At 45.7% G+C, this 27,106-nt stretch overlaps 1 protein-coding gene across 1 annotated transcript in view; it reads left to right on the plus strand.

Moving 5' to 3' along the window:
* The window catches only part of zbtb16a (zinc finger and BTB domain containing 16a), a 66,254-nt gene that overhangs the window by 17,815 nt on the left and 21,333 nt on the right, over positions 1-27,106 (plus strand). Inside the window, exons 3-4 of the mRNA XM_037270059.1 lie at positions 8,556-8,653; positions 22,576-22,662. Of these exons, the coding sequence (XP_037125954.1) occupies positions 8,556-8,653; positions 22,576-22,662 (185 nt within the window). The remainder of the gene's footprint in view (positions 1-8,555; positions 8,654-22,575; positions 22,663-27,106) is intronic.

Raw genomic sequence — 27,106 nt, forward strand, 5'->3', positions numbered from 1 at the left:
TCTTTCTCTAGGAGTAAATTTGTGTGGCAACGTTGCTTTGTCTGTATGTGCCCTGCCACCCTAAGAAAGAAAAATTGTTTTGTTATTTTTGGGCCAGCGGCTAGAACAGATGAACGTGATTTCTATTCATTTCAACGGTGTGCTCCTTTTGAGCGTGCGTGACAATACAACTCACGAGTCTGTACTTTGAAACGCACCTATAAGCGGCCAGGCTATTTTGCAAAGCACGGCGTGCGATTTTGCGGCCTCCCGGCAGATGTTCTGATGAGCTTCCAACTTTCCGACCAGTGAGCGTGACAGTGGGAATGAACATGAATCACTAAATCGAAATCATGGAGAGGAAAGCTTTGTTTTCCCCATTAATTATTAAAAGGCGCTTTTGTAAAAGTGACACATTTTGGCACATGGGAATCATGATTAATATTATGCAACAATAGTCACAATAAACTACAGTGAAAATTCAAAGTGGCTGAGTGTGAGCTCATACAATTTTGAATTCTGACCACAATAAGAAGGGAAACAAGAACAATGTGTTGTAATGTCATTTAAAATCAACATTATAAGTGCCAAGTATTGGTTTGTAGCATCATAACGCCACAACATTGATGCTAGTTTCATTCGCTTGTCTATCACGTTTTCTATTGTTTGTTGGCAACAAGCTAATGGCGATGCGTGGCGATGAACAATTGTAAACTCAAATGTTTCGCCTTGGCCGCCCTGTTGCTGCCGCAGCGATGCTCCTCGGCGACACATATAACGAGTCCACCGCCGTTCCACCTCCTAATGAAAGCGTTCCGCAAGCATTTAAAGCTACATTAACGTCCCGTTGGAATGAGCCACTACATTATCCGTCATGTAGTCCGTCACGGTGGCGGCGGTGGGCGTGCGAGTGTGACGCTCGCTCTCACTGCCTCGGCCTCGACACCCAGACGCTACTTTTCCAATGCTGCGAGCCGGCGGCCAAAGAGCTGTCAGCACATATTTTACCCTTTCACTCGCTTGCTCTTGTAGTTTCCGTTTTTGTTCACCCCCCCCCTCCTGCAGCTGTGTAACCTCATGTTGTGTGTAAGTGTGTGTGTGTGTACATACCATAATAGTGGCACGGCTCCAGCGCGAGGCTTTAAAAAGCGTTTATGTTGGGTATTATTAGATTTGACTTGCATCTGCTGCCGTGTTAAAGAGACGCAGTACATTAGAAAGAGGCTTGCGGTGAAAAGCTCCCCTGGCGTCTCGCCAGCGAGGCCTTCGTTCACACGTGCTGAAAACCGCGCCAATTTCAGTAGCTACAGTGTCATGGCGGGACATATGCAATATGAAGAAAAAATATATATATATATATATTCTTTAATAATTTTCACATATGTTGTTCAAATTGAAATTGTTCAAACACGTTTTTAAATTCCATAGGCACTTGGATCATCCATGTGGCTGTGGTGTTACTTGTAAACAATGATTTTCTGCACACAAATAGTGCAGCAACACCTGTAGACAGAAAATAAAGTAACCAGAAACATTTTTTGGTCTCAATCACTGCGAGTGATATGTTTGAAGCATTGTTTTCGATTCTCAAATTGTTTCTATTTCCGTTTGGCGCATTTTCTAGTCATGATGGCGTTTTTCTCACACCTCATAGCAGAGTTGTTGATGACACAGTTTCACTTAACAAGACGCTCATTTCTGAGGTGTTTGCTGGGAAGTACTTTTCAGAACACAAAGGTTTCTAGTGTTTGATGTCGGAGGGTAAATTGTGGATGACGTACGGTTTCTCTCCTCCTCGTTCTTTTTTTCAGAAAATGAGAAAAGACCGTTTTTTTGCGAGCCAGTATATTCTTTTTACCAAGCGACCGATTCAAACGCTGCGTTTTGTGGCCAAATCCAAATTTCTCACATGACCATCAAGGCTGATTCAAAGCGACAAATTCTCAGCACGGACCGCCCCTTCCATTCAGCGGCTGCCGCTCAGCCGTCACACCTGCTTGCCCAACTTCCCCGCCTACATACATTCGGATGCCGCCGAGGAGGGGAGGGGGGGAGCATGGCGACAAGAAAGCGCATCGTTTAGGTAGGTCAGGAGAAGAGTAGAAACTCAAAAGGAATAAAAACAAAGTGCCGTTATGTCATATCCACAGACGGCAGGTTTGGGAAGCTCCGGGGAGGATGGGCGTGCTGCTGCTGCTGCTGCTAGAAATAGGAGCAATTGTCACACTTCATTAGCTTTGCCAAGACTGTGCCAGTCACATTGAATCATTCCCACCGGGATCAACACTTTTATTCCAAATGAAACATCAATAAAGAAACAGTTGTGGAAGATTCGGAATCTGTCAGCTCAGGGTAGCTTTTTTTAGACAATATTATCTCCCCATCTTTTTTTTTTCAACACATATTTTTGTAAATCTATCCTGGTTGCGTAATGCTTTGAGAGACCTGCCCGAAAACATAAAAAACAAAAATTCAGATGACAATTCCAGACAAGTAAGCGTGTTTGCATGGGCAACGAGACACCGACGTGGTCGGAATGTTGAGCGACGGCCAGTCGACATCTGGGAAGCGGCACAAGCAAGGCTTATTGTATTTTAGTTTTTTTTTTACCAAATATTTCGTGATTAAAATGATATGAGGTTGAATTGGTCACTTGCAGGATGCCTACAAGTTTATTTTTTTGTATCTGAGTCATAAATGTGTTGACTTGATTTGGCGAGTGATGCAACAAGGTGAAATGCAAATCTTCCATCTGCGGCGCTTCCATCTTTACGACTCGGCAGATTTTGAAGCCATTACTGTGTTTAACTCCGATTAGCGCAGCTTTTGCCGCCTTTTTTCTTCGTCGTCTTCATTTATAATTGAAAGAGATTGTTGCACATCCCTATCAAATGGCCAACTGTGCAGAATTTATTTTGAATGACGAAACATGAATGTTCAAATGAATGCAAGAATATACAATTTTTTAAAAGTCGAATTCAACTAAACTGTCCTCGGCGGTACTTTTGAGCAACGCTTGTGGTAAAGTGGCATTCAAACTAAAATAATCTAGCACACCGCAAACTGTCAGGTTATTTTTAAATCCTATGGCGCTCCCCCTCCCACTTCTGCCGCCTTTGACTCTTGTTTTGACACTGCGCCTTTAGGGAATCTCCCCAGACAAAACTTTTCCACCAAGGTCAAAACTTTGATGTGCCGTCATTTTCATCTTACCTAGGCACCGCAATCTGCATTTAGCGCGTCTTCTTCTTTTTTTTCCCCCTCTCTCTCTCTCTCTCTGTCTCCCATCTCGCCTGTGTTTTATTGATGTAACAGGTGCTTAGCGCGACAGACAGCGGCAGTCAAAATAATGTGCTGTGTTTGGCTTTCAGGCTGCCAGCTAAACTTAGACATCTTTGAGGTTTTTCTGCCACTTGATGGAAGGTGATGCCACTGCATTATGCATGAGGCGAGAAGGGAACACTTTGTCTGGCTGCTTTTTATAGGCGCTTCCCTTCCACACACACAGAAATATATATATATATATATACGTATATATATATATATATACGTGTATATATATATATATATATATGTATATATATATATATATATATATATACACACATTTCTATACATGCCAGAGTTTCTCAGATCAGACAAAATGTGCGGAGGCAACATGAAAAATTGCAGCTCTGGTACTTCAAGTCAGCGAGGTTTGGCTTTAACAAAACTATTTTTTATACATGTGGCGTCTTACTTACTGGCGTATCTTTTAAGGTCTCAAAATGGAAAATCTGGGCCAATTTTTTTTTTCATCTATCTTTATTTAACCATCCTTTTTGAAAAAGAGCAACTTTTTCATACATTGCTCATGAATCAGTGTGAAACTGGCATATTACAGTAACTTTGTTGGATTTCTATATAAAAAAGAAGTTGGAGGGGTTGCCCCATGCCTCCCCCTACAGTTCTAGTTAAGTGTAATTGATCTTATTTGATCACAAACTGATCAGATCAAAGTAAGAGTAAATGGCAACTCTAATTTGAGGGAATTTTTAATAAAGTTGCAATTTTTTTTTTCTTTTTAAATCTTAATTTGACATTCTTTTTATTATCTTTAATATTTAAAATCAGTGACAGTGGAGGAGGCTTGTTTAGTGTTTGAAATGAATAAAGCAGCATCTTGTGTTTCTCTGACCTCCCTTGGCCTGGAGGCTTCCGGAATTTGTGCTTGTGGGGTGGCACAAAGTCATTGATATGTACGGGAGGACTCTGAGGGGATAAACAGCGGCGTTACGACAGCCCGCCTGATATATTTTGACTGAGCGCAGACACAGGAAATTGGGAGCAGGGTAAAATGATAGAAAAGGAGCGGGTTTTTTTTTTTGTTTTTTTTTACCGATTCTCCAGACAGCCACAAAATGGAGCCATGTAAATGTTAGCGACTGCGTGTCTGCAACAAATCGATGAGGTTTCACTTTTGTCCCTGTTCTTTTGTATCATTAAGTGCGGCCTATAATTGAGTTACATTCAGACAGCTTTTTTTTTTCCCCCCCTAGGATGCTAATTGGTCATCCACCCCTAATGGACCAGAAAAAAAAATAAACCTCTTAAAACTAATAATCAATAATGGGCAATACTGCAATCAGACGTTAGCATTAGCATCTAAATCACGGGTGTCAAACTTATTTTTGTCGCGGGCCGCATCATAGTCATGGTTTCCTTCAAAGGGCCATTGAATTTGCCAACCCAAATAAATGTCTGAATGTCTCAAATTATATATAGTGTACGGTACTCAACAAACTAGTGAATGACTAGATGAATAACTAGTTTTCAAAACAGAGACTAAGAAAAACTGTTAACATATTTTAAACATATGAATGGTAATAAAAATTGCTAGCAATAGATCTATTTTTTAAAAGTGAAAACAATTAGTCATTTTAATATTGACATACGAATTTGATGTACAATTTGTCTTCGCGGGCCACATAAAATGATGTGGCGGGCCGTATCTGGCCCCCGGGCCTTGAGTTTGACACTGGTGATCTAAATCCATGATAATTTCAAATAGATTGTAATGCTCAATGACAAAATGTGTGTAATCAGGTGAAGGATTGTTGCCGCAAGCGAGATATCAGCAATGTCAAAATAGACTTAAATCCACTTTGTACATGTTTTTCGCTAGGAAGTGTGTCAAATCTTCAGTTTGATGTCATTCTTATTTTGTAAGCTAATTTTGCGATGGCTTAAAAACAATCATTCTAAGAAGAAGGCCTTTTTTCGGGGGACGGTAGAAGAAGAAAAGAAGTCATTTTCCTTCCAGAATGCTAACATCCCTAAAGCACGAGTTCCATTCTTGCCGCAATTATGCTTTCTTTTTCTTCTGGGCCGCCGAATGAATTAACAAACAAGTAGGCCGGTGCGCCGCAGCAGCCTGGCTTCAATTTACCGCCTCTTATCAATTGGCTGGCTACCCTTTTATCTTTTAGTGTTTTCTTCTTCTCTCCATCTCAAGCCGCACATCCCTCTGTTCTGTTTTCTCTCTCTTTCTCGCTCTCTCTCTACCGCAGCTTTTTATTTACGAACGTCGTTCCAGGTAGTTTTATCGCTGCCTTCAAGGAAGCGCCGGATGCGGGAGAAAAATAAGAGGATGGACGGAAGATAGAGAGCAACACTTTCAAGGCCGCGACAAGAGAGGGGCAAAAAAGGCTTGGCAATCACATCAGACTTTTTGCCGGCTCAAATTTAGGCAGGAGTGCTACTTGTATTGTTTTGTTTTTTGACCCCTTCTTTGTGTGCATCCTAGCGAGCCGTTTTGTTTACCGCTCTAACGTGAAAAAATTACCAGCCACGGGTCCTTTTATTTATTTCACCCACAGCGGCAGTGATATACGACCAGACGAGTCCACCGGCAAAATTGGGAGACAGGCAAAAAAAAAAAAAATACCAAGGGGTGGCAAGCTGTTACGACTCCATAACGCAATTCGCATTTGGAGCGCCGGCGTTTTAGTTTTACGAGAACGTGATTAGCATATGTTTTGTTGACATCAATTTGAAATTTACGGCGCTTGTCAAAAGTGAGTGTCGGACAAAGTCGATTATTAAGCTGGCAAATGGCCTGAGAGAGTTTTATGTGAACTTCCCTAATGGCTGCAGTCAGTCTGTTTCAAATCACCCGCACGCGCACACACAAACACTAATCATGCATTTCAGAAAGCCGGCACTTAGAAAAGCGACTGGAGCGTGCGTGCATGCGGGCGGGCGTATATCTCTGAGCAGAATCATGAGCTGTGACAATTTACTATCCTTTTACATCTCGTTAAACTTTGCCGCGGTGATCAATCGCGTGACGCGGCGGTGGCGATGGATGATGCTCCAGTCTGTAAGCGGATATAAAATGCTTGTTAAAAGTTGGCCAAGTGTGTGAAGTGGGACTAAACAAATCTCACGACGCACTGTATGAAACCTTTTATCCGACCGGCAGTCAAAATGGAGACTGTGCAGGCTGATCGCTTCGAAAAGGTTTTTGCCATTTTTAAATGTGACTATCTAATTTGAAGTCGAGTCGAATTTGACACAATAGACTTGGCCGGCGACACACACACATTGATGCATGGCACGGTTCCCAATTGGAGTGGCCTTAATAAGACCATCCATACCTTATCAGTTGTGTGTCTGGGCGACACAATAGTCAGATTGAGAGGCCACACAAAAGGCCTTTGAAAGGCTTTGTGCGTCTTGTGTGTTGCGCTTTACCGCTTAAGTGTGTTTTTTTCTTATCTTGGCAAAAGTGTGTACTTCACCTATGATCCTTAACGCGGGGGAGAGGGAGGGGGGAAAAAAAAATCCGTCCTTTGTCCGCTGCCTTTTGTCCAGCACGTCGCTCGTTGGCGAATTCGTGTTGTGCCGACGGACATTTTGTCAAAGGGAATGGCAGTCATTTGGATTCAATCTGTCTTAAGACTTTGACATCCGTCGGGCTCCTTTTAAGATGGATGAACTCCACCAGAGTTCCAAATTGTAAACTACACAAACATGGATTGCTTTCTGTCTATTTAAGGCCTTCCTCTCTCTCTCTTAATGAACCTGCCTAATGGTGACATCATGATTTCTCTTTGAAAGAACAACATTCCGTACGGGACAAGCATGACACGGCGTGCCTTGCGGTACACCACAACATGCCATTCAAAAAAGGGAGCAGAGCGTTTTCTTGATGAATGTTAGCATGATGCTATGCCGGACGGCAAATAAACCCAACCCATCTTGTTGTCGGAGGAAATGACTTCCAGTACAGGAGCTGCTGTACAGCCTGACGGGATAAGGTCACGCACCTTGGCAACGTAGCCTAGCCTCACTAGATTGCTATCGATTTGTCCAATTACGCGTATGAGCGACTGGTGCCCGGATACAATCGTTCCCGTTCCTTTCGTCCTTAGTCCCTGAATCTCGTCGAGGCCGAAAAATTGCGCCTTTTCCACGAACACGGAACGGTTATGCTTCTGAGCCGCGTGTCAGTTCACCGAAGTCGAAGTGTGTCCATTTGCATTCGACGCGTGACATCCATCAGTCATGTTTTTTGGAGCGGCACCACCACCGCCTGCTTGGGTTTGGTTGAAAGACGGCAAGATGGATGGCTGTCATCTCCCCACCCGAGCTGAGTGCATCGCTTATCAAGGGCGTTGCTTGTCCTCGGGAATTTGCCGGGGTGATGGCTCACCGGAAGGAGCCCGCCACTTCATTTTTAGTTGACATTTTGTCTGGGAAGGCGCTCGCCAGCCGCAACGGGTACATCCGACGAAGCGCTGTACCCAAAAATGGGAAGATCATCCAGATGAAATCTATAAATTAGCCTTTTAACAGCACGTAGCAGACGCAATGATCTTCTCAGTCGTCATCCCGACTCCTCGCCGTCGTCTCCAATATGACGACGCTGAAAGAGTCAAGTGATCAGACTTTGCTACGGTTTATCTTAAAGGATCAAGTCTCGAATGTGTTAACTGCGCCGATAATCAAAGCTGTGTGTGTGCGCGAGGTGTTTTTGAAGATCTCTCCGGACTGGAGGCGACTGTGTGGCAATTGGTGTCACCTTAATTGCTTTAGAGCACTTTCAGATATCTCTCAAGAGTTTTACTGGCTTTGTTCCAAGCCCCAGGCAGGCAGGCTCTTTGAGAGTTTCCTAACGGAGCCCCTTTGGCGACTTTGTGTGTTGTCACATGTTATTTAGTTAGCTAACCTTCAAGGCCTTCTCGATCAAATATTGACCCCTGGTCGCGTCTGACCTTGGGAGCTTAAACTGTTACAGCTTAACGCCGACGCTGCCGCCTATCGGATTCCTCTCGTGGGCGTCAAGAGCGCTAATCAAAAGTGGCCCGGAGAAGTGTTGAATAAATCTTTTCCGTTTGGCTTTATGGCTCCTTTGCCATCTGCAGCTCGTTGGATGTGGGGAGTTAATAACGCCTGGTGTTATTTACAGCGCACACTTGGGGGGGGGGGGGGGGTCGCTGCGGGAAAGCTAGCTAGCTCGCCATCGCGGAAGCATCCCATGTCGCCCGAGGTGAGGTCCTGACGAATTTTTGCTCTTTGTGCTTGCTCCACAGGAAGATGCACAGCGGAATGAAGACCTATGGCTGTGAGTTGTGCGGGAAGAGCTTCCTGGACAGCCTCCGTCTCCGCATGCATCTGCTCTCTCATTCAGGTAAGCAAATCAAAGCGAGCTAAAGGCCGCGACTGCTGGAACTTTGAGTCCAACTTTGGCACATTTTATGATGGGCCTTCAAAAGAAAGCAAAGCACGTCATAATTTAGCCAAAGTTGTGGTAGGCACATTTTGACTGTCAACAGGTGAAGGATGAAGCGCACATGGTGTCGTTTTTTTAGTCTCAACCGGCAGCGTGTTAGGGCAAACTTTTCTTTTCAGCCAGCCAGCTAGCAGCAAGCTGAGTTTTTCTGCTGATGAAAAAGGCGCGAACGGCGCAGACAGACGACAGTTAGGGAAGATTCTTTGATAGTTTTTCTTGTATACTTTTCTCTGACTCTCGCTCTTTTTTCCGCCTCCACCGTTTTCTGACTTTCAAGGCTTTTTCTCGTCTCCATTTTTACTCTCTGTGTAATGATGACACTTTGCCGAGTCCCAAATGCCGCCGCCGCCGCCATCATCATCCTTCAAGCTCGCTTCACAGGCGACAGAATATCAGAGCGATGAAGTGGGTGAGCGGAGGAGCTCTTTGGTATGCGACGCCTGTTGTGGCTGTTTCACCAAGCAACACCGCCGCTCGCTCACTCGCTCGCTGTCTTCTCCCTCCCGCCTCGCCTCGTCGCGCCCCTCCCCTCCCCGCCGCTCTCTCTTTGTGTCTGTCTAGGTCGGTCTGTCCGTCTTTCCGTCTGTCTCCATCTTCTCGCTTACCCGTCTGGTTGTGGCTAAACGATGCCCGTCTATCTGCCTCTCTGCCTTTGGGCCCGTCTGCTTTCCTGCCCGTCTGTCTGTCTACCTGTCTGTCTGTGTTTGTCTGTGTGCACGCACAGGTTGTTTGTAGACATTTGGCCGGTGTCCCGTCTGGGCTGCGTGCCACCGCTGAGAGGGAGGAGAGGTTACAGTACAGTATGTACAGTCTACCGTGTGCCAGCTTGTTTTGATTTTTTTTTTCTTTCTTCCACTCCCGGCTTGTTCTGTCTGCGCTCGTAATGTTATTGAGTTATAACGTCCACCTGAGAGTTTGCGTTTTATCTGGGGACTAATTCTAGTTGCAGAGCTTGCAAAATGTCTCCACTTGTTGAAGAGATTAGCTTTGCATGATGACTGTCACCACTTGTTAGTGTGAACCTGCAAAGTTCTCCAAATGTTCCACAACTCTTCCTTCATTTGGCCCCTGGTTGTACTCACCACCACCACAAAAAACAAACTAGTGCCTGAAAAGATTCACGTTAAAGCTAATAGATAAAACGTTCAAACTTTTAGCAGCATTTGTAATGTTTGGCAAACTGTTTGCGACTTCCTCGGCTTCTGCCAAACTAAGTCAGTGTTGAAATGTTCCATAAATATTCCTTTTGTTTTGTTTGGTTGGCAAAATAACCTTTTTTTTTTCTCTTTTCTCCAAACCACACTAACCAGATCCTTATTTGGTTTTATTCAGTGTTACATAATAAGATCAGCAGATTGTCTGCTGGCAACAACCAGAGAGACCAAATGGCATTAGAACGCCAGAGTACTTCAACATGGGCCATGAGGGATCCCATTAGTCTTCAATTTGTCGATAACTTAAGATTTTATCGTTTGGTTTATCCTGAATTTACGAGATTTTAAAAATAATGTAAAAAAAAAAAAAGAATTTGAATATTATTTTACTAAATGTATATGAATATTATGTATTGTAGTGAAATCAGGAGGCTTCAAAAAGAGGTTGAATTCTACTTTCTCAAAAAAAGAAGATACGTCTTTGTCTGACACTTCCACGGCCGTCGGTCTGTCTCACTTTTACGCGCTTGTGGCGGTGGCAGCGGCTCGGCATTTCTGGCACGCCGCCGCGCCGCTCTTCTCTTCCCTCACGCTGATGACGACACATTTGTGCCGGCAGGTCTGGATGTTCTGCCAGCATACCAGAATTTATGATCGCTCGCAGATGTGAGTCCAGGAACACACTGTACTGTACCCAAACCCAGAAATTAATGAAACTTGTCTGCCTTCCAGGCCACAAATTCAGAAATGTGTGTATGTGTGTGAGCGAGTGAGAGAGTGAGGCCGAGTGGCGGGGGAAAGAAAAGTCCATCTATTAAAAGCAAGTTGCGGAAAAAGAAATAGTTCCAAAGAAAAATGAAAGTACAGCCAGAGGGCAGTTTGTACGTTGGCTTTTTTTGGGGAAGGAGGTGCTGCATTTGATAAGGCATTTGCGCACACACACGCCAAAAAGTACGAGATGTTTTCCCCCCGGGCATACATTGCTTCTTCCGACGATACACAAAGTGATTTAAAATGAACACATTTCCAATAACTTACATTTTCAAGATTTTTAAAGCAAGGTGCCCACGTAGTAATGAATAAGATTTGACTATTTTCACGTGAAGACCGTCACAGCACAGCATATTCCAGCCCCCTCTCGGCTCATCAGTGCGGCACTAATACTCGAATCTCTGCAGAGGATGAAGAATAGCTGCAAGTATTGTTTGTTGGATTTTCTATCGATACGTGCAGCTGCCTAGTTCAGTTTGTTGTTTAACGGGATGTGGCGCCGCTTTCAGCATTAGCCTTAAGCTAGCGCACAGCTAAGCTTTATGGATGTTAGTGTTGTGACGATAAATGCAATAATTGTTGTTGATTTTTGACGGGAGCTGATGTAGCTTTAAATCTTTTTTTGGGGGGGAAGGTTGCTAAGTAGCAAGCAGGCCTTTGCCTGGTTTAATGGGCCTGATTTGGTATTCCGCACTGATGCCAGGTCTTATTTTTGTATGCGAGACAAGTTTTTTGGATGAAGAGTGATTGCCCAAACATCTGCGTGTCAACCAAAGGCTCTCTCTCCCCCCCTTCTCATTTTTTGCATCTCTTTCTCTCTTTTCAGTTTTTTTTTTGGGTTCGATACTGAGCGGGGTTTTTTATGTGTCCTCGCTGTACAGTACACTGTGTGCCTTCTGCTCAAAACAAGAACACAAGTCGATTAAATTTTGGATTCGCTTCATCATCCCTCCCTCCGTCAGCCCAGCTGCTTTGTTGTTGTCAATGTCTAATGTGTGTGTGTGCGAGTGTGCGTGCGTGTGTGTGCACGTGTGTGTGTGCGTGCGGTCAAAGTCAATTATTGCCAAAAGCTTGCCAATTAATTCGAATGATACTGACTATATAGAAGGCACACAACAGCAAACAGAAATGCAAGCAGACAGGACGGGAAGCAAATTCCCGAGTCATTTCTTTGGCCGCCATTTTCCCCAAAACAAAAAAAAGTTACGGAATAGTTAGGAAATGACTCAAGCCCAGCAAATGCCACAGTGGATCAAACCTCATTTGCATAAAGTAAGTGGCCGTTTTGATGAAAGGTGGTGGAGAAAGTGGCATTCGCCTCAAAATGTGAAATGTCTCTCCGAAAATCAGCCTCTGGAAAGAAAATAGTGGCAAACAATTGGGTGGCTGATTTTCTTGTTCTTGTTTCAAACAACCATGGGTCGGCCGTAGTAATGGCACATTACATCAAGAAACAATGCTAGAGTGACTTCCTGTTCTTTTGTGAGATGCCCTGGCCTGGATAGACGTCCCTTGAGTTTGGGGCTTTTTTAGACGAGTGTGCATGTGTGCGCGTGTGTCTGTGTGTCTTGCATCGGCACAACACAAATCCATACTAGCCACGGGCTCCTCGCCAATCTATTTTCTGCTCAGCTGGTTTTAAATGAAGTTATTATGACTCATTAAAATGCCCACAAGCTTGTGGAAGTTGGCCAATTACCATTTAAATTTAGCCTCCTGCTCCCGCAAACCTTATCTGAGTCCCCGTACTCGCCGACCGGCCGGCCGCTCGGCTCTCATCACCACGGTCGCCGCCGCTGCATCTTCCTTTCTCGCTCTCTCTTTCTTTCTTTTCACGGAGTGTGTGTGTGTGTGTGTGCATTTGTCATGCATGCAGAAATGGCATTAAATAACCTCCAAACATTCACCGGCGCAAACCCTTAGAGGGAAGGTTATGCCGATTGAATGATCCAAGGAAATGTAGTTTGTGCTTATCATAACAAAGGGACAAGTACAACCAGAACACAAAAAGCTGGAGAATTAAAGTAATTCATTACTGCTTACTATTTTCCATAACATTATGGAACGCCACTCGAGTAAAGTCTTTCATGAGAAATGCAAAACGTATTGCTAAACCTTTGTAAAACTTCAACATTTCACCGAACAAAGTCAGTGTCGTTGGACATTAACACAGGCAAGTCGTTGACATTTATTTTGATGAGCGAGCGAAGGAGCCGCAGGCCTGCCCGGTGTCACATGTCCGGCGTCTCTTGTAAACTTGCCACATAGGTTGTCATCGTCGCATGGCTTGGAGGGGGAAAAAAAAAAAACCTGCCTGGAAGCTGGCTCACAGTTGAAGCTTGTCCCTGTAATGATATAACTCACTGTCATACCTCCTCCACATCCTCACCCACACACACACACACAAAGGCGCGCTATATGTATTAGATTGTCGACATGGCCGTTTTCTTGTAATGAAGCTCCGGCATGCGCTGACACGGCCACAAATGCGAGGCGCTCGTGTTTGACAAGTCTCCCATTGTGCGGTGACATGGCACATGCTGTCGGGATTGCATGCCCGTCACCTATGGATGAGCATAGCCACGGAATTTTAGTTCAGCGGAAAATGTTGAAGATATTATGTTTTGTCTGAATATTCCATTATTTTCAGTCGGATACCAACATTTTATGATGCTACTTTTTTTTTTTAAGGAAGTACCGAACCTAGGTACCGATAGCGGCCTTATTTCAAGCTTTTACCACCTAAGCCGATACCAGTATCAGCCGCCCTCTTGTGGCCATTTTACGATTAGGAACTAGAAATTAGAAGAATAGAAAATTGCCATTCATTAAGGAAAATTGATTTATTAGCATGTATAGGTCTTTCTTTCAAATGATCTTGCACTGGGGGGTTAGCTTTCAAAAGTACTATTGGTATCGATACTTGGTATCGGTAGTAATTTTGTACTCCTACTGGTGTCGGTCTGGAAAAAGTGGTATCAAACATGCCTAGTTTTGTTGTAATTTTTGAAACATCTTTTTGACAGTGACTTCCACTGTGTCAGCTTGACTAACTGTTTTTTCTTTTAATCATTTTGCATGCTAAAATCCGTTTCCAATTTTGACCGAAATGGCCTGAATGCGAATCCCAGTTGTGACAGCAAACGGCGATAAAAGTAAATATTCTCCCAGGCGCTTCCTTATGATCCCGTTATGTAAGCCGCTCGATCGCTCTGGGAAACTTCCTCGATCAATTTTCGCAGCGCAGATTAGACCGCTTATGAATTCCATTCTCCTTTTTGAAACGCTCTTTATTTGTTTTGGGGGGGGGGGGGGAGCAAAGATCTGCCTGTGGCACTTTCATGTGAGGGAAAAGTGAAAGGAAACGACGACGATATGAAGATAAAAGCGCTCCCATAGCCATCTGGAAGTAGCTAGGACACATAAGGATCGCTTTTATGCCACTAATTCCACTGGGAGGCGCGACATAAAAGACGGTACCGCCGATATCCTGTTATAACTGTTGAAAACAAGCAAGTGGCCGCAGAATACTAATACGCTGGCTTGCTCTGTCACAAGGACGCACGCTTTAATGTGGCCCTAAACAGCCTCTCTTGAAGGCTTTTTTTTTGGGAGCCTTAAGAAAGGGGAGCCAGGCGGCTTTTTATGCATTTGCAGCTCTGAATGGAGCAAGGGGGGGGCAACCTGTGGCTTATGGGCCAGACAAAACATTTAAAGCCAAGCAAAAACCATGTAAAAAAAACATGACAATTGATGTTATAAATAATCTTTGAACATAAAGTGTGGTGTATAGACAGAAAATAGAACAATAAAAAAACATGGATTCTTTATCCTCTGTGAAGAAAAGAAAGTGGCATTCCGGCAGCTTAAACACAAGTTGTGTCGCATAAAATAAATTGAGTGCACGGAGTAAATAATCCTTAAATGACCATATAAAATCAACTTTAATTTTCTATTTTTTTTTTTTCCTCTTTCCTTTTCCCCTGCATGTTAATCCGGGTAAAGTAACAGCAGGGGGGAGAGAGAAAAAAAAATCCCTACTCAGGACATGTTGAACCCTCTGAACCATGGAGTCACCCACCGTTTGGCCTAGTTCTGCATCAGCTGATCGTAGACACACACTCACACACTCAAACATACACACGCTGCGCACGCTGCGCTCTAGCATGCTTTTGGCTGCCCGCCAAGGCCTGTCATCGCTTCTACAGTATCACTTCTGCTGTATTTATATCCAGAGGCCCGTGCTGCAAGTTGCAAGGCGCAAAAGAGGATGTGGAAAGTGTTTGAGCTGCAGGTTGCACTTCCTCGTGCAAGCTTACAAGAAGCTTGACTTTATTGAGAGCCGCTTATGGTGTCATGTGCTAAGTCAATGAGTTGACTTTCAAAAGACCAGCCCCCCACAGGACCTTTGAAAAACACATATAGCGTGCAGATCACTTGGAAATCGTACTCCAGCAGCTGCACAATCAAAGTGTCGTTTCAAAACATTTTTGTCTCTATATTAACTGGCGTACGCAACATTCCGCGTCGAGTTCATTTCGGAAGGGTCAAGTCAAATAAAGACAAATATTGCCATATGATCATAAAAGCAAGTTAATGATTGAACATCCTAAAGCAATAACGCTAAATCATTTACCCAGCTCTTATTATCTTTTTCAAGTGCAACAAGTCCAGAAAAACTTGCAAATGGCAAATTTCAAGAATGAACCAAATGAATGAAGTGCAGATGTCACTTTTTTGAAATTCCAAATGGTGAAATGTTAACTGCCATGGAAACAGTGAATGAGGCTGCCAAATTTCGAACCTGAACTTAATTTGAAAAAAGCGTTGGTATATCTAAATTGAAGGTTCCCACCGAGAAAATACAATCCTCCCTTCCCCCTAACTTTAAGATGACTTCATGGAAAAGGACTCAGCATGGCGTCCTAACACGAGCTTGATGACGACAGCTGAATAGTTTCCCTCGATTAGATCTGATTTGAGTGTTTGAAAGGCGCACGTGTTCCCTTTTTATGTGGAACACTGTGAAACAGCGGATGCCCAACAAAACAAACATGCACCTGAGAGCTGTAAAAAATACAAAAGGCGCTTTTGACAGATTTGCGCTCTTCCCTCACTTTTATCACCCGAGTGTACAACGGGAAAATGTACAGCTCACTTTGCTCTTAGGCGGGCCCCGTGACTGCGGCGGCGGCCTTAATAAACTCTGTGTTGCGGTGCCTTTGACAATGTGTGACTTGAAAGCGGGAAATAATGGGCCCTAAACAGTAAATCTTTACAGGTTATTGAGCGGGCTAGGTGAGGGACTTGTCGCTAATAATGGCGAGTCGTTGCGAGGGGCTCGCTGCTGTCTGACCGCATTACTTCTCGGCTGCTTTGACCGTTTCGTTTCACTGTATACAAAAAAAAAAAAAAAGTAACAGTACTTGGTGCTTTGGTCTCCTCAGTGTCGGCCAAGAATGCTCCAGCAAACAAAGCTGTGAAAGCCTCGTGAGAGGTTTTTAATGAGCGCCAGCCAGGAAGCTCTTGTTACACCGCTAAAAGTCCCCCAAGCTGGCAACCCAACCTCCCTGCTACTGTCTCCCATCGGCCAAGTGAATTTATTCTAAACATTCTAAAGGCCTGACCCCCACCCCACCCCCAAGCCAACTGAGTTTTCCCCACCTCATCTTTTGCTCTGTTTAAGACGCATTAACGGGCCCGTAAAGGTGATGCCGCATACCCGCCCAGCCCAACCGGCCAGCTGCCGGGTTGAGAAACATTCTGCGGCGGTCACGCTGGGAAGCAAAGTTCACAAATTGGTCAGGAGGCTCGGGTAGAACCAGGTGTGCAAAATATATTTGCCAGCTCAGCGCGAAGCAACTAGTCGATGTGTCAAAATCGTATTTTCACGTGAGCCTCGCTGAAAATTTCCAAAAATATGCGGGCATGTAAAAAAAAATGCCATTCATGTGCGCACACGTATTCCCTGGGAAGCCCACCCACCCTGGTGCGGCCCGCTTCTATTAATACCAGCGGGCCCCGGGGCCACGAGGGCGCCTAACTTACTTCCTGCCCTTCACACCAGGACAGCCCCGGCCGGGGGTGCTTTGGTTTTAGCTTGCTCTCCGCGTCCAGCTCTTGTTTCCTCCCTTCCTTCACATACACAACAATAAACACGCGCAGGCGTGTTCGCGTACGACAGCAGTTGTGTGCAAAAGGGGGGGGGGGGCGGGGCTGGAAAGCTGAGCTGAAAACACATGGCACCTTTCACCTTTCGTCAGGCCCAGCAGATATTGAAGCGGGGGTTGGAACATTTGCTCAGTGTCTGGCAAGCAGTACCTCCACGCACTTTATCTTTTACAACTTGGACTGGATTTATTTTGTCCTCTTTGCTCAGGTCGGTCAGGTTAGCAGGAGACGTTCCAGTCAGGTCCCAAATGCAACATAATACTCAAACATAGCAGGCCATTTAACGACTTTAAACATTCTGCTTTGTGGTGCTTTGATTTTTCAAGCTTAGCATTGTTCATCTTACATTGAAGTTTGGTAGCAATCAGATCAAATCTTTGTCAGACTCTCAAAAGTAGTCAAAATGACCGGAAAATGACAGTCAACCAAAATGGCCGACTTCCCGTCTTTTCGTGCACAGGTTCTCTTTGAGTGATGAATATGGCCACCAAATATTGTGTTGATGAAAATCCAAATTCGAAAAAGACATTTGAAGCAAGTTTTCAGAGCGGCCCTGAGATGCCCCTGAGGGCTGCAAATCTCTGGAAACGGTTGCGCCATTCAGCGAAAAGCCTAATAGTGCGTGGGTGTGTGTCTTATACGAAAAACAAATTGGTTTCCAGGCAAACTGGATTAAGAGCCATCATTTAAAAGAACAAGGGCTCGTCGCAATCGGATGTCATCCATTTTTGAACACGGCCTCCCATACAAATGCATGAGTCAATATTTGTGTGGAGACATCCCCATGCCTGGCGCAACAGACTGTAAAGCTGTCAGCAGCGACCTGAATATTCCGTCTGAGTGGCGCTTTCCCTTTGATTTCTTCTTCCTCTCAGCGCCGACAAGTCATCCAAGCGCGTTTGTGCCGCTTTTGACGGGCTCGTCTCCGCCACCCCCTCCCCCCCTCCCTCCCCCTCCCGCCCTGGAAACGATCCCCCTCCCCAACAGATTATTTCCACTTATCTATTACACTGTTTGCTCCCAACATTTCATTGGTGACTGATGGTTATCTGTCGGCGAAGGGAAAGGAGCTTTCCTGTAGATTTGCCTTTAATAAGCTCGTCCTTGCAGAAGTTATTTACTCCAGCTCAGCAAACATTTAGTTCAGTCTGTTTGGGCCACTGCTTGTCTGCTTACCACACACACACACACACACACACATGCTGTTTACACTATTAAAAGTCACTGGCTGTGATATTACTTGTCCAGTCGGCGTAATTAGCCTTTTTTTCATTTCCTACTTAGCCTTGCCGCCTTCCCAAACTGGACTGCCGAGCCCGTCCTCCTTTGCATGGGTAGCGGGTCACAAAAGTGTTTTTCTCAAAAGCTAGCAAGAAAGTGAAAAAATGAGTTCAAAATTGGCCTTGGGTGAAAAATTGGAGGGTTGGAAAACCATAAAGACAAAAAAAAATATGTTTGGAAATAAAGCATGTGTAGCGATCAATGCAGAAGCAGAAGAGAAATCTCGTTTGTGTAGAAATGACAACACACACGAGCGTGGAACGCTAACTCAGACGATGGCAGCGGAATGTTTGCCATGGCCTACTTTGCATCGCTACAAGCGGCGACAGGCTCCCTCGCTCTGATGTTTAATTCATCTTTGATGAAAGATTCCGTTTGGACTGGCACTCGCTCCCCAAGGAGGGCAACTGTTGCAAACAATCGTACCTGTGACGCCAACTAGGTTGGAACAACAAGTGGCAAATGGTGCCGTGCTGTGTCTGTCTCACACACACACACACACACACATACACAAAATCTCCAACCTTAAATAGCACGAGGCTGCGGAATGCACGCGCTAGCAATCAGGACAATGCTCTATTGCGGCGGGAATTTGACGTGACTCCTCACATTGTCATGTTTCCTATCCAGTTCTCACAGAACAGTTGCAGAGCTTACCAGGCAACCAAAAAAAAAAGCATACAAGAATCATAAAAAGTTTGCTCAGTTTGCACAAACAAAGTCCTTCGCTAATCGTGGCGCGGGTTAACCGCACCGAAAAACGCTGACTGGTAATTTAGCGGCCAAAGTCGTCGGAAGACGTTATATCACTCCGTGGGCCCGATGGCCTTGTTCTCCTTTTTTGAGGCAGATTTTTATGAAATAACAACAGAGCTCGCTTGTGCAACAGCTCTTTGAGGAGGAAGTGAAACAGGAAGTGGTTTTTCACGCCGCTCGACAACACCTGATCGTCACTGCGTTCCGACCGCGCGTGCGGAAGAGCAGCTAGCCGAGCGTGTGCTTTGTGTACTTTCAAAATACCACGATCATGAGCATCCCAAAATGTGTAACATTATTCACAGTTTGAAGAAAGCCTGCAGTTGAATGTAGGAAAATAAAAACAAACTTACTTTGTTACAGAGTGGTATCGCCAACTACTGGCCTGGCGTGCATATTACGTATTACATGAATCAGTTTTAACATTCTTGCGTCCCTCCCACTCCCTCCGTGTCTTGCTCACTGAAGGTTAAGTGGCTAAAAAAATCATTTGGGTATATTTTGGCAAATATAAAGGTTTTGAAAATGGAATTCGATTATTCAAATGAAAATGTAGGCATAAAAAGCTTAATTGAATTTTAGATCATCCACCAACCAACTCCTTTCAATTTGATAGTCTGCCATCTCTCTTCCTGAAGACAGGCAATCGAATGAATTGAGAATACATCCACACGTTGTCTATATGGACACGTAATGTTGTTTTTCCTCTTTCATTCTCAGCTTGCTTAGAAGTGATGAATTCAAGTTGATCAATGTGCCCGCCCGCATTAGAGAGAAAGGAGGAAATGGGGGATTCATTGGCCCTCAGCGGCCATGAGATCAACCTGTGTGATTGCACCGCACCGCTTTCAGGTGTCAACTTTGTGTGAGAAGAGAGAATTAATCAGGTTTGAAAAAAATAAAACAGAAGAGAAAAAATGGCAGCCGGGGCTTTCCAGAGGCACGACGTCTATGGTATTGTAAAAGCCAGGTCATTTGTAGTAAATCAGTTTGGCTTTTAAAAGCCAGACCCAGTCTAGCGGGAGGCCACGAGGCATGTGCTAAATGGCCCAGGCACGGCACGGGGCGGGCGGGAGGTACTTTAGTGCGGGCCGTGCCCCCTGCGTGTGCCACCCGCCCATAAATTACGTCCACCCACCCGCCCAGTGCCTGCCTTCAAGGAGGATCAACTTGTGCGAGGTCACGGCAGGGCACCAAGGAAGGGGGCAGAGAGGGTGAAGCCAAGGTACACACCGCCCGGGCCAAGCGCTCGCTTGTCACTTTTTAGCCCGCTAGGCGCTAACGGCGGCATTAGCGACTTTCACTGCCAAATGAAAGCGATAAATCTCCAGATCCCCTTTTGATGGCTAGCCGGCCAACTCTTACGACGTGAACTAAGGGGGTGCACATCAGCCGTTATCCATGTCTGGAGTGTTCTATAGCGCAGCCAACAAAAGGGGGGACCATCCTTCTGCTGTCGGAATGATTGAAAGGAAACACGCTAAAATGGGCTACGATCTGGACCCCAACAATGAGTATCTGATGGCTCAAAAGCGTAACTTATTCTCCCCTGGTACCGATTGTGGGTCGGGATGGCCGAGTAGCGATACGCGTATCGTATCGGGATCGTATTCCAGTCTATCGGCCGTCCCAAAGCGCCCTCTTGTGGCCGTTGTCATTGTGCTAGCAAGAGGCGGTATCGGAAGGAGCTGCACGAGTCTGAAGTTGTTGCTCCGGTTTCGGTTTTGGCGTGACGATTTAGTTTTGTCCTAGTTTCTACTGTTGTGCGTGACAGGATGTTATTTGAGTTCTAATTCATGCTAACGTGTTCCTGATGTAGCGTTGATTAAGTTTGTAATCATTGTGCGCGTGAAAAGAGCTCGACTGTGACACGTCTCCATTTTATGGGACTAGCTCAAAGTAAGTTAGCGCTATTGACGTCGGCGCGCTCAAGCAGATGCACGTGCGCTGCGTCATTTGACTAGCGTCCCTCCCACTCCCTCCGTGTCTTGCTCACTGAAGGTTAAGTGGCTGTTAATCCGCCATATGCTAGCTAACGATGCCGCTTGAATATGCTGTTAGCGTAACATCGTTGTTCTTTTTCTCGGGGATTCAAATGGAAATAAACACAAATGAAAGCAAAACGCGCCACTTTTCATGAGGTCACATTTGACGAGAAGGCCACGCTCACTTTTACTGCATGCTCGCTGTCTTTTTTTTTTCTTTCTCTTTTTTTCTTTTTGCATAACTTGTTGCATAAGCACTCTCTTCTGGCAGGCACACCGTGTCATGTACGTTCTGTGTCATTTCTGCTTTTTTCGCTCGGCACTCGTTACAGTACAGGCCGTTCCCACATGTCACCGCCGGCCGTTGCAAAAGAACCCAAAATATGCTTTCCCGCCCCTCATACGTTCTCATTTTCTATCTCTCTCTCTCTGTTTTTCTTTTTGGTCATCTAAGAATCGCCTTCCTGTTTTCATTGCGCTCTCGCTCTCTCTGGAGGTGTCGTAACCCGGTCGGCCTTGCCAAGAACAAACCGAGAGATGGGCTCGCGCTGGACACACACACACACACACACACACTGACATAGGCGTGCAAACACAAGCACCAGATGTTGGCTTGGTGCATGTGTTTGATGTGTGATGCGTATGGCATGTACAGTATGCCGTGCCAAAGCCCGTAAAAGCATAATTAGCCTGTGCCGCGGCGATGTACGAACATTTATTGCTCCAAAAGGTTGTACACACTCTAGATACACTAAATGAACGTGACACGTCGCAGCCTGGCCTGCCTTGCCTGGAGGCAGCACACTAAAGTGTTTGTATTAAGAACAGCACAACAAGAAAAGTGGCAGTTTATAAAGAGCCACTCTGATTTCAATACGTGCTTCAAAATAATTGAGCCAAATGGAATTTCGTATGGGTGGCATTGATCGCCGCCGTACGTTTTGAAAAAGGAGAGCACGTGTTCAAACGAACCCATTTATCCGTCATCTTCATGGTGTTGCTTCAACTTGCCTCATCAGGGCTCACTCGTGTGATTCGTTTGGCGCAGTTTGAATGTAAATGTGCTTCCTGATTTAGAATTGAAATGAATGCATATTTCCAATCAGTAATATTGGAAAAAATATTGTGAGCGTTTCACAATTGACTCACTGAGCTGAAGTAATATTAGCCATTTGTCGAAGAGTATAAAGAATATTAGTTAGTTAGAATATTACAATAGTCATTGTAAGATCTGTCTACGTGTGTTGCTCCACCTTTTGTGTTCAATTGCTTGAAGGGGAGCCGATGCTAATTGTTAGCTTGTTTTTTGCACGGTTTGATAGCACGAGGCTAAATGAAACGACATCAAGCCTTTCTGTGTTTAGCGGTTACTTCAAAGTTACCGATCTCCGCCCAACCGACCTGCCAAATTCTCGGCGGTCGCAGCATCGTGTAAATTCCCAAGGGCTCGCTCACAGACACATTTTCAGAAATCGGCAGCTCACATAAGAGTTACTTAGTCGTTTAATTTCCAACAGAAGGCATTTCAGAGTCAACTCTTTCTTTCCAAGCAGTTGAAACGCCGAATTTGTCACTCTTAAGATTTCAGCATAAGACAAAAAGGGGATCTTCTCTTTTGTGGCATTTTCCATTGCAACTGCTGTGTTGTGTTGCCTGGCCGTGCAATAAAGGTCCACTCTCCTCTTGTGTTTTTGCCCTCCAGCTGGCGAGAAGGCCATCGTCTGCGACCAGTGCGGCGCTCAATTCCAGACGGAAGAGTCCCTGGAGGCTCACCGGCAGATCCACACCGGTAGGTACAAAAACAACACGGCTCGCCGCTATCCGCTATTCCGATATTTTCTTTTTGACAACGGGGCCACGTCGGCCAATCTCGCCAGAGTCCGTGATGGACGGCGTGATGGCAGCGTGCCCGATTAGCCCTAAATCACAACAGACTCAGCGGTAATCAACATAGTCCGCAAAAGTTGGCAGGCCCCAAGCCCGGTGTTGTTTATCTCCCTGCCCCTTTCTCGCTACGGAGATGGGAAGACGGCGTGCCTGCCAAGTTGGAAATAGGAGGAAGTAAATCCTCCTCCTTGGGCAGATGTGAGGTGTTTAATTTAGACAGACAGGATAGTCTCCCATGTCCGTTGCTGTTAAATAGACCCGATGGTGAGCCAGTCTTTGGCCTTTGGAAATGATGGTGTGATATCAAATATCCTGACAATGTTTACAATTGTGATTGGAGTGGTTTTGAAATTTCACTCGGCAGCGATGGCGTGCAAGCAATGGCGGGCCCAATCAAGCCACCGTTCATTTTACTCTCGACGCGCACGCCAGGAGTTTGCCGAAATAGACACTCATCATTATCATGGTCGCCAGTGGCGGCTCGCTGCCCTTTGGCCGACTTCTTCGTCAACTTTGCGGCCGGCCGTTTTCCTCCAGAATATCTCGAGAGCCGAGGGCAGAGTCCTCACAGCCAATCGGCGCAGCCAATGGAAAGGCCAGGTTAAACCAGGCTAATAATCCGCCAGCCATAAAAGCGGAAAGGAAAGGAGAGCTCTAAATATAGTCTTTCCAGTCTGGAACCAATGAAAGCCATTTTAAATCGGGGGGGGGGCACTTTCTTTCATACATGTCGAGGCTAATAAGCTCAGCATGCAAGCGTGTCTGTGTCAAGTATGACGAAGCACTTTCACGCCCGTTTAGTTTAGTTGCCCGGTTAGCGCCGCCAAATCTCATGCCACCAATTTGCTTATTCAGACGCGTCACCAGAGCACCGCTAGCGCTGTCACGTGACGCGACGCCCTCTCCACAACAGTGTCGGGCCTCGCCGACGTGCCACGTTGAATGGCCGCTGTTGTGGCGCCATCAGCTGCACGCAGCCTGACTCGACCTCGAAAGAAAAAAAAAAAAACACGGGACGGTTTGGAGCTCGCGGACGCATTCCTGAAGCGGTCGTCATTCCCGGCGAAAACATCACGTGGCGTTTATTTCCGTCGTAGCAAATAAACAGCAAATATTCTCCTTCTCTGCAAATCATGGAAAATAATTCAACGAGTCCAAGAATATCTGAAGTGAATCTCTGCCCCTAAACTGGGACTTTTGTAAGCAAACATTCTCCCAGGCGGTGGAGGCGGCTTTCATCCTCCAAAGCAAAATAAAGCCCCGCTGCTGTCATATTTCCAACTCCAAGCATATTTACTCTCTGTCTTGTTTATGAGCGCGCGCTTTGGCTGTTATGCAATATATGCAGCCAGGGCTAATTTTAGCAGCTTTTTTTTTTTTTTCTCTTTTTCTGGGACTGTCAACCAGCAAACCGTGGGGAGGGTGGATGTTTTGGTGGCTGGATGCTTTCACTCTGCGCTCGTCTGAAGCGAACATGCGTCGGGGAACTCTGTTGATTACAGTCACCGGAGTGGCTTCGAGCAACGCTGTAAATCAAACAAATAATATAGCGACAAAATAAAGTGGTTCGTGAAGTTTGGTTGGCATGTCTGTTATGAGTAGACCTACAAAAAAAAGTCTTGAACAAATGCCACCAAAAAAAAAAAAAACTGCCATTTTGGTTTGAAATGGCCATTTTGGGGTCAAAGTTCAATGGTGTTTTGAACATTTAGCACTTAGCATTGACTCCATCTGTTACTATAAGATGCCATTGCCTAAAAAGATCACAAGCTCGTGTGTGTGTGTTGAAGTAACAAGTAGACTCGCTTTGTTGAAGATTGCAGCTTTCACTGGCGCGACTTGTAATTTGCATGGAAATGCGCCGCCGCGAGTGAGCGAAAGAAGGCCGCGTCACAAAATGAGCAGTTACTCGACACGGCGGCGGGCAACCGCCACTCCCGTGCAACCGCGAGTCGGCGGCCTCGACAGGCCTTTGTCGCTCAAGACCCTTCGTACATGAATCATCTACTCCGGCGATGACGGCAAAGAATGGGAGAAGGGGGGGGAGGGGGGTCCCGCTTCATCGCCTCTCGATTTATTTATTTATTTTTTTGTCTCCCGCCCCGTCCTTTTTAAGCCTCGTAATACGGGTGGAAAATATGCAAAGCGCCTCGCGGGCAACGGCAGTGGGAGCGCAGCGTGATTCCAGAGTAAACACTTTCTTTTCTCAAGCCAGGAATAGTTTGGCTGCACTGAGGCGGCAGGGAGAGATGAAGGAGAACATGCGGCGAGGAGCTGCAACAACCAGGTCCCGAGCGACCATCCCATAAGCGCCGGCCGCTCGCGTCTTGTCAAGCCGATGCGGCCGACGGCAAAGTCGCGGGCGGGCGTCAAAAGTGCCTCCCGTCACACCGGCCTGGCATCTGCTTAGCATCGACTTAATTGTGATGTTATTAAGTTGTCAGGGAGCATTAGGCTTGCCTTGCGCAAAGCAAACACACACACACAAGGAGACTTCGGACATTGTCGTTAGACATTTAGTTTGCTCCTTTAACGCACGTCACAAAGAATCCAAATGACTATTATTATTTATTTAGATTTTAATCTCTGCAGCCCTGACAATCACACACAAAAAAATTAAAATGCACGCTAGTCATGCATTGCGCAATAGAAATGAACCAAATGACTAGAATTCAGGGGTGAGTTGCCACATAAAATGATGTGACGGGCCGGATCTGGCCCCCAGGCCTTGAGTTTGACACCTGTGCTATAATTGATCCTGTCAAAAACAAAGTCTTGTTTTCACTTCATTTGGAATGTTTTTTTTTCCCCTCCTTCACCTGTTTTTTTCTTCTGTTCATCCTACCCTTCTTGACTTGGGAAATAATCAGAGTGGGCTGAGACTCCATCGCACGCCGCTAAATGAAATCAAGTGGTGCTACCTTGACTACAGTCACTTCTCTCGCGACGAGACGCCTCCTCTTTCCTGCGCAAACAAATTTTCCCCCCGATAAGATCTAAATGAGTTTTTCCAAGGCGGAGGAAAAGCGCTGATTGATGCCACGTGGAACCGAGAGATGCGCGTAAACCAGAAATTATGCGTAAATGAGAGTTGCCATCGAGGGCTTTCCTTGAGAAACGAACTGAGCGGCACAGGCCCATTGAGGCTGGCGGCACCGCCGTGCCAAAGCTTGTCCGGGAGGGAGTCGCTATTCTTATAAGTGGGTGGGATCCGCTAACAAATTGGGATGGGACGGCGGCGGCGGCACACAGCCAGAAAGAGCAATAAAAGCGTGGGGCCCGGGCGGCCAAGGGGATTATGGCCTCCCGACGGCAGCTATAAAATGGAAGTCAGCAGGACACGGCGCAAATCTGGCCGGCCAATATCCTCAGCGGCCCCCACCTCATCAGCATTTGCATCTTGTTTTGGACAAAAGCGACATCCAAATAGTTTTCTTTGTAAATACGTGTGAATGTAGCGAGACGGCACGGCACGACGACACTTTCGCCCCGTTATTCCAAGTAAATCTGGTAATTACGTCGGCAGTTGTTCGTCGACGTCTTAAGAGTGTTAAAATATCAACGGGCCTTTTTTTTCCCTCCCATTTACAGTGCAAATACTAGCCTTTCGATTAGCGCGCTGACAATAGCAGCTAGTCTTTGAGTCTTTATTATTCCTGAATTGTGAAGCAAGATTAGCGGGATTGCATCCAACCTCTCACCCCAAACAAAAGAAGCCTCGCGTCCGGTTGCCTAGTTACACCGTGCAGCTTTCGCTCATTTACTTCCAATAGCCTCGATAGTGATGCTGTGACGCCGTGCGTTCCCGGTGACGTCCGTCCAAACTTCCGAACCGTTCTTGGGTATGTCGTGCTGAGGGACATTTAGTTGAGCCTCCTCCTCTTTGGTTATTTGCTAGCGGTGGCAAAAGGTCAGCAGGCGTGTTTGCTCAGGTGCGTTGCGAGGAGGGAATCTCCAGGTCACCTGATTAGATGACATTCTTGCTCCACACTGCTCTTTGGTGTCTTTGGGATGCCACCTGGACCGCTTTCATCGCCGGCCGCTCTCGTTCCTTCTCGTTTTACTAAACGTGGAGGCGTCCAAAATCTTACCTTGTGTAGGTACTATTTTAGTGGGGGTTTTTTTTGGTTTGTTTTGGGCATATCTTTCTTTTTTTCTATTTTTATTCTCTTGTCCGCAGTAAAGAGGCAGCAAATTCATCGGTGCCCCAAAATGGAACCCTGTGGAACACCATACCAGAGTTGAGCCAGCATGGGAGCCTAGTTTTATCAAAAGAATTATTTCCATATGAAATAGTGTCGTTTTTGAGATCAAACTAAATCGCATTCAAATATTTTTCTCGGTGA

This window comes from Syngnathus acus, chromosome 14 (assembly GCF_901709675.1).
Source record: "Syngnathus acus chromosome 14, fSynAcu1.2, whole genome shotgun sequence".
NCBI lineage: Eukaryota > Metazoa > Chordata > Actinopteri > Syngnathiformes > Syngnathidae > Syngnathus > Syngnathus acus.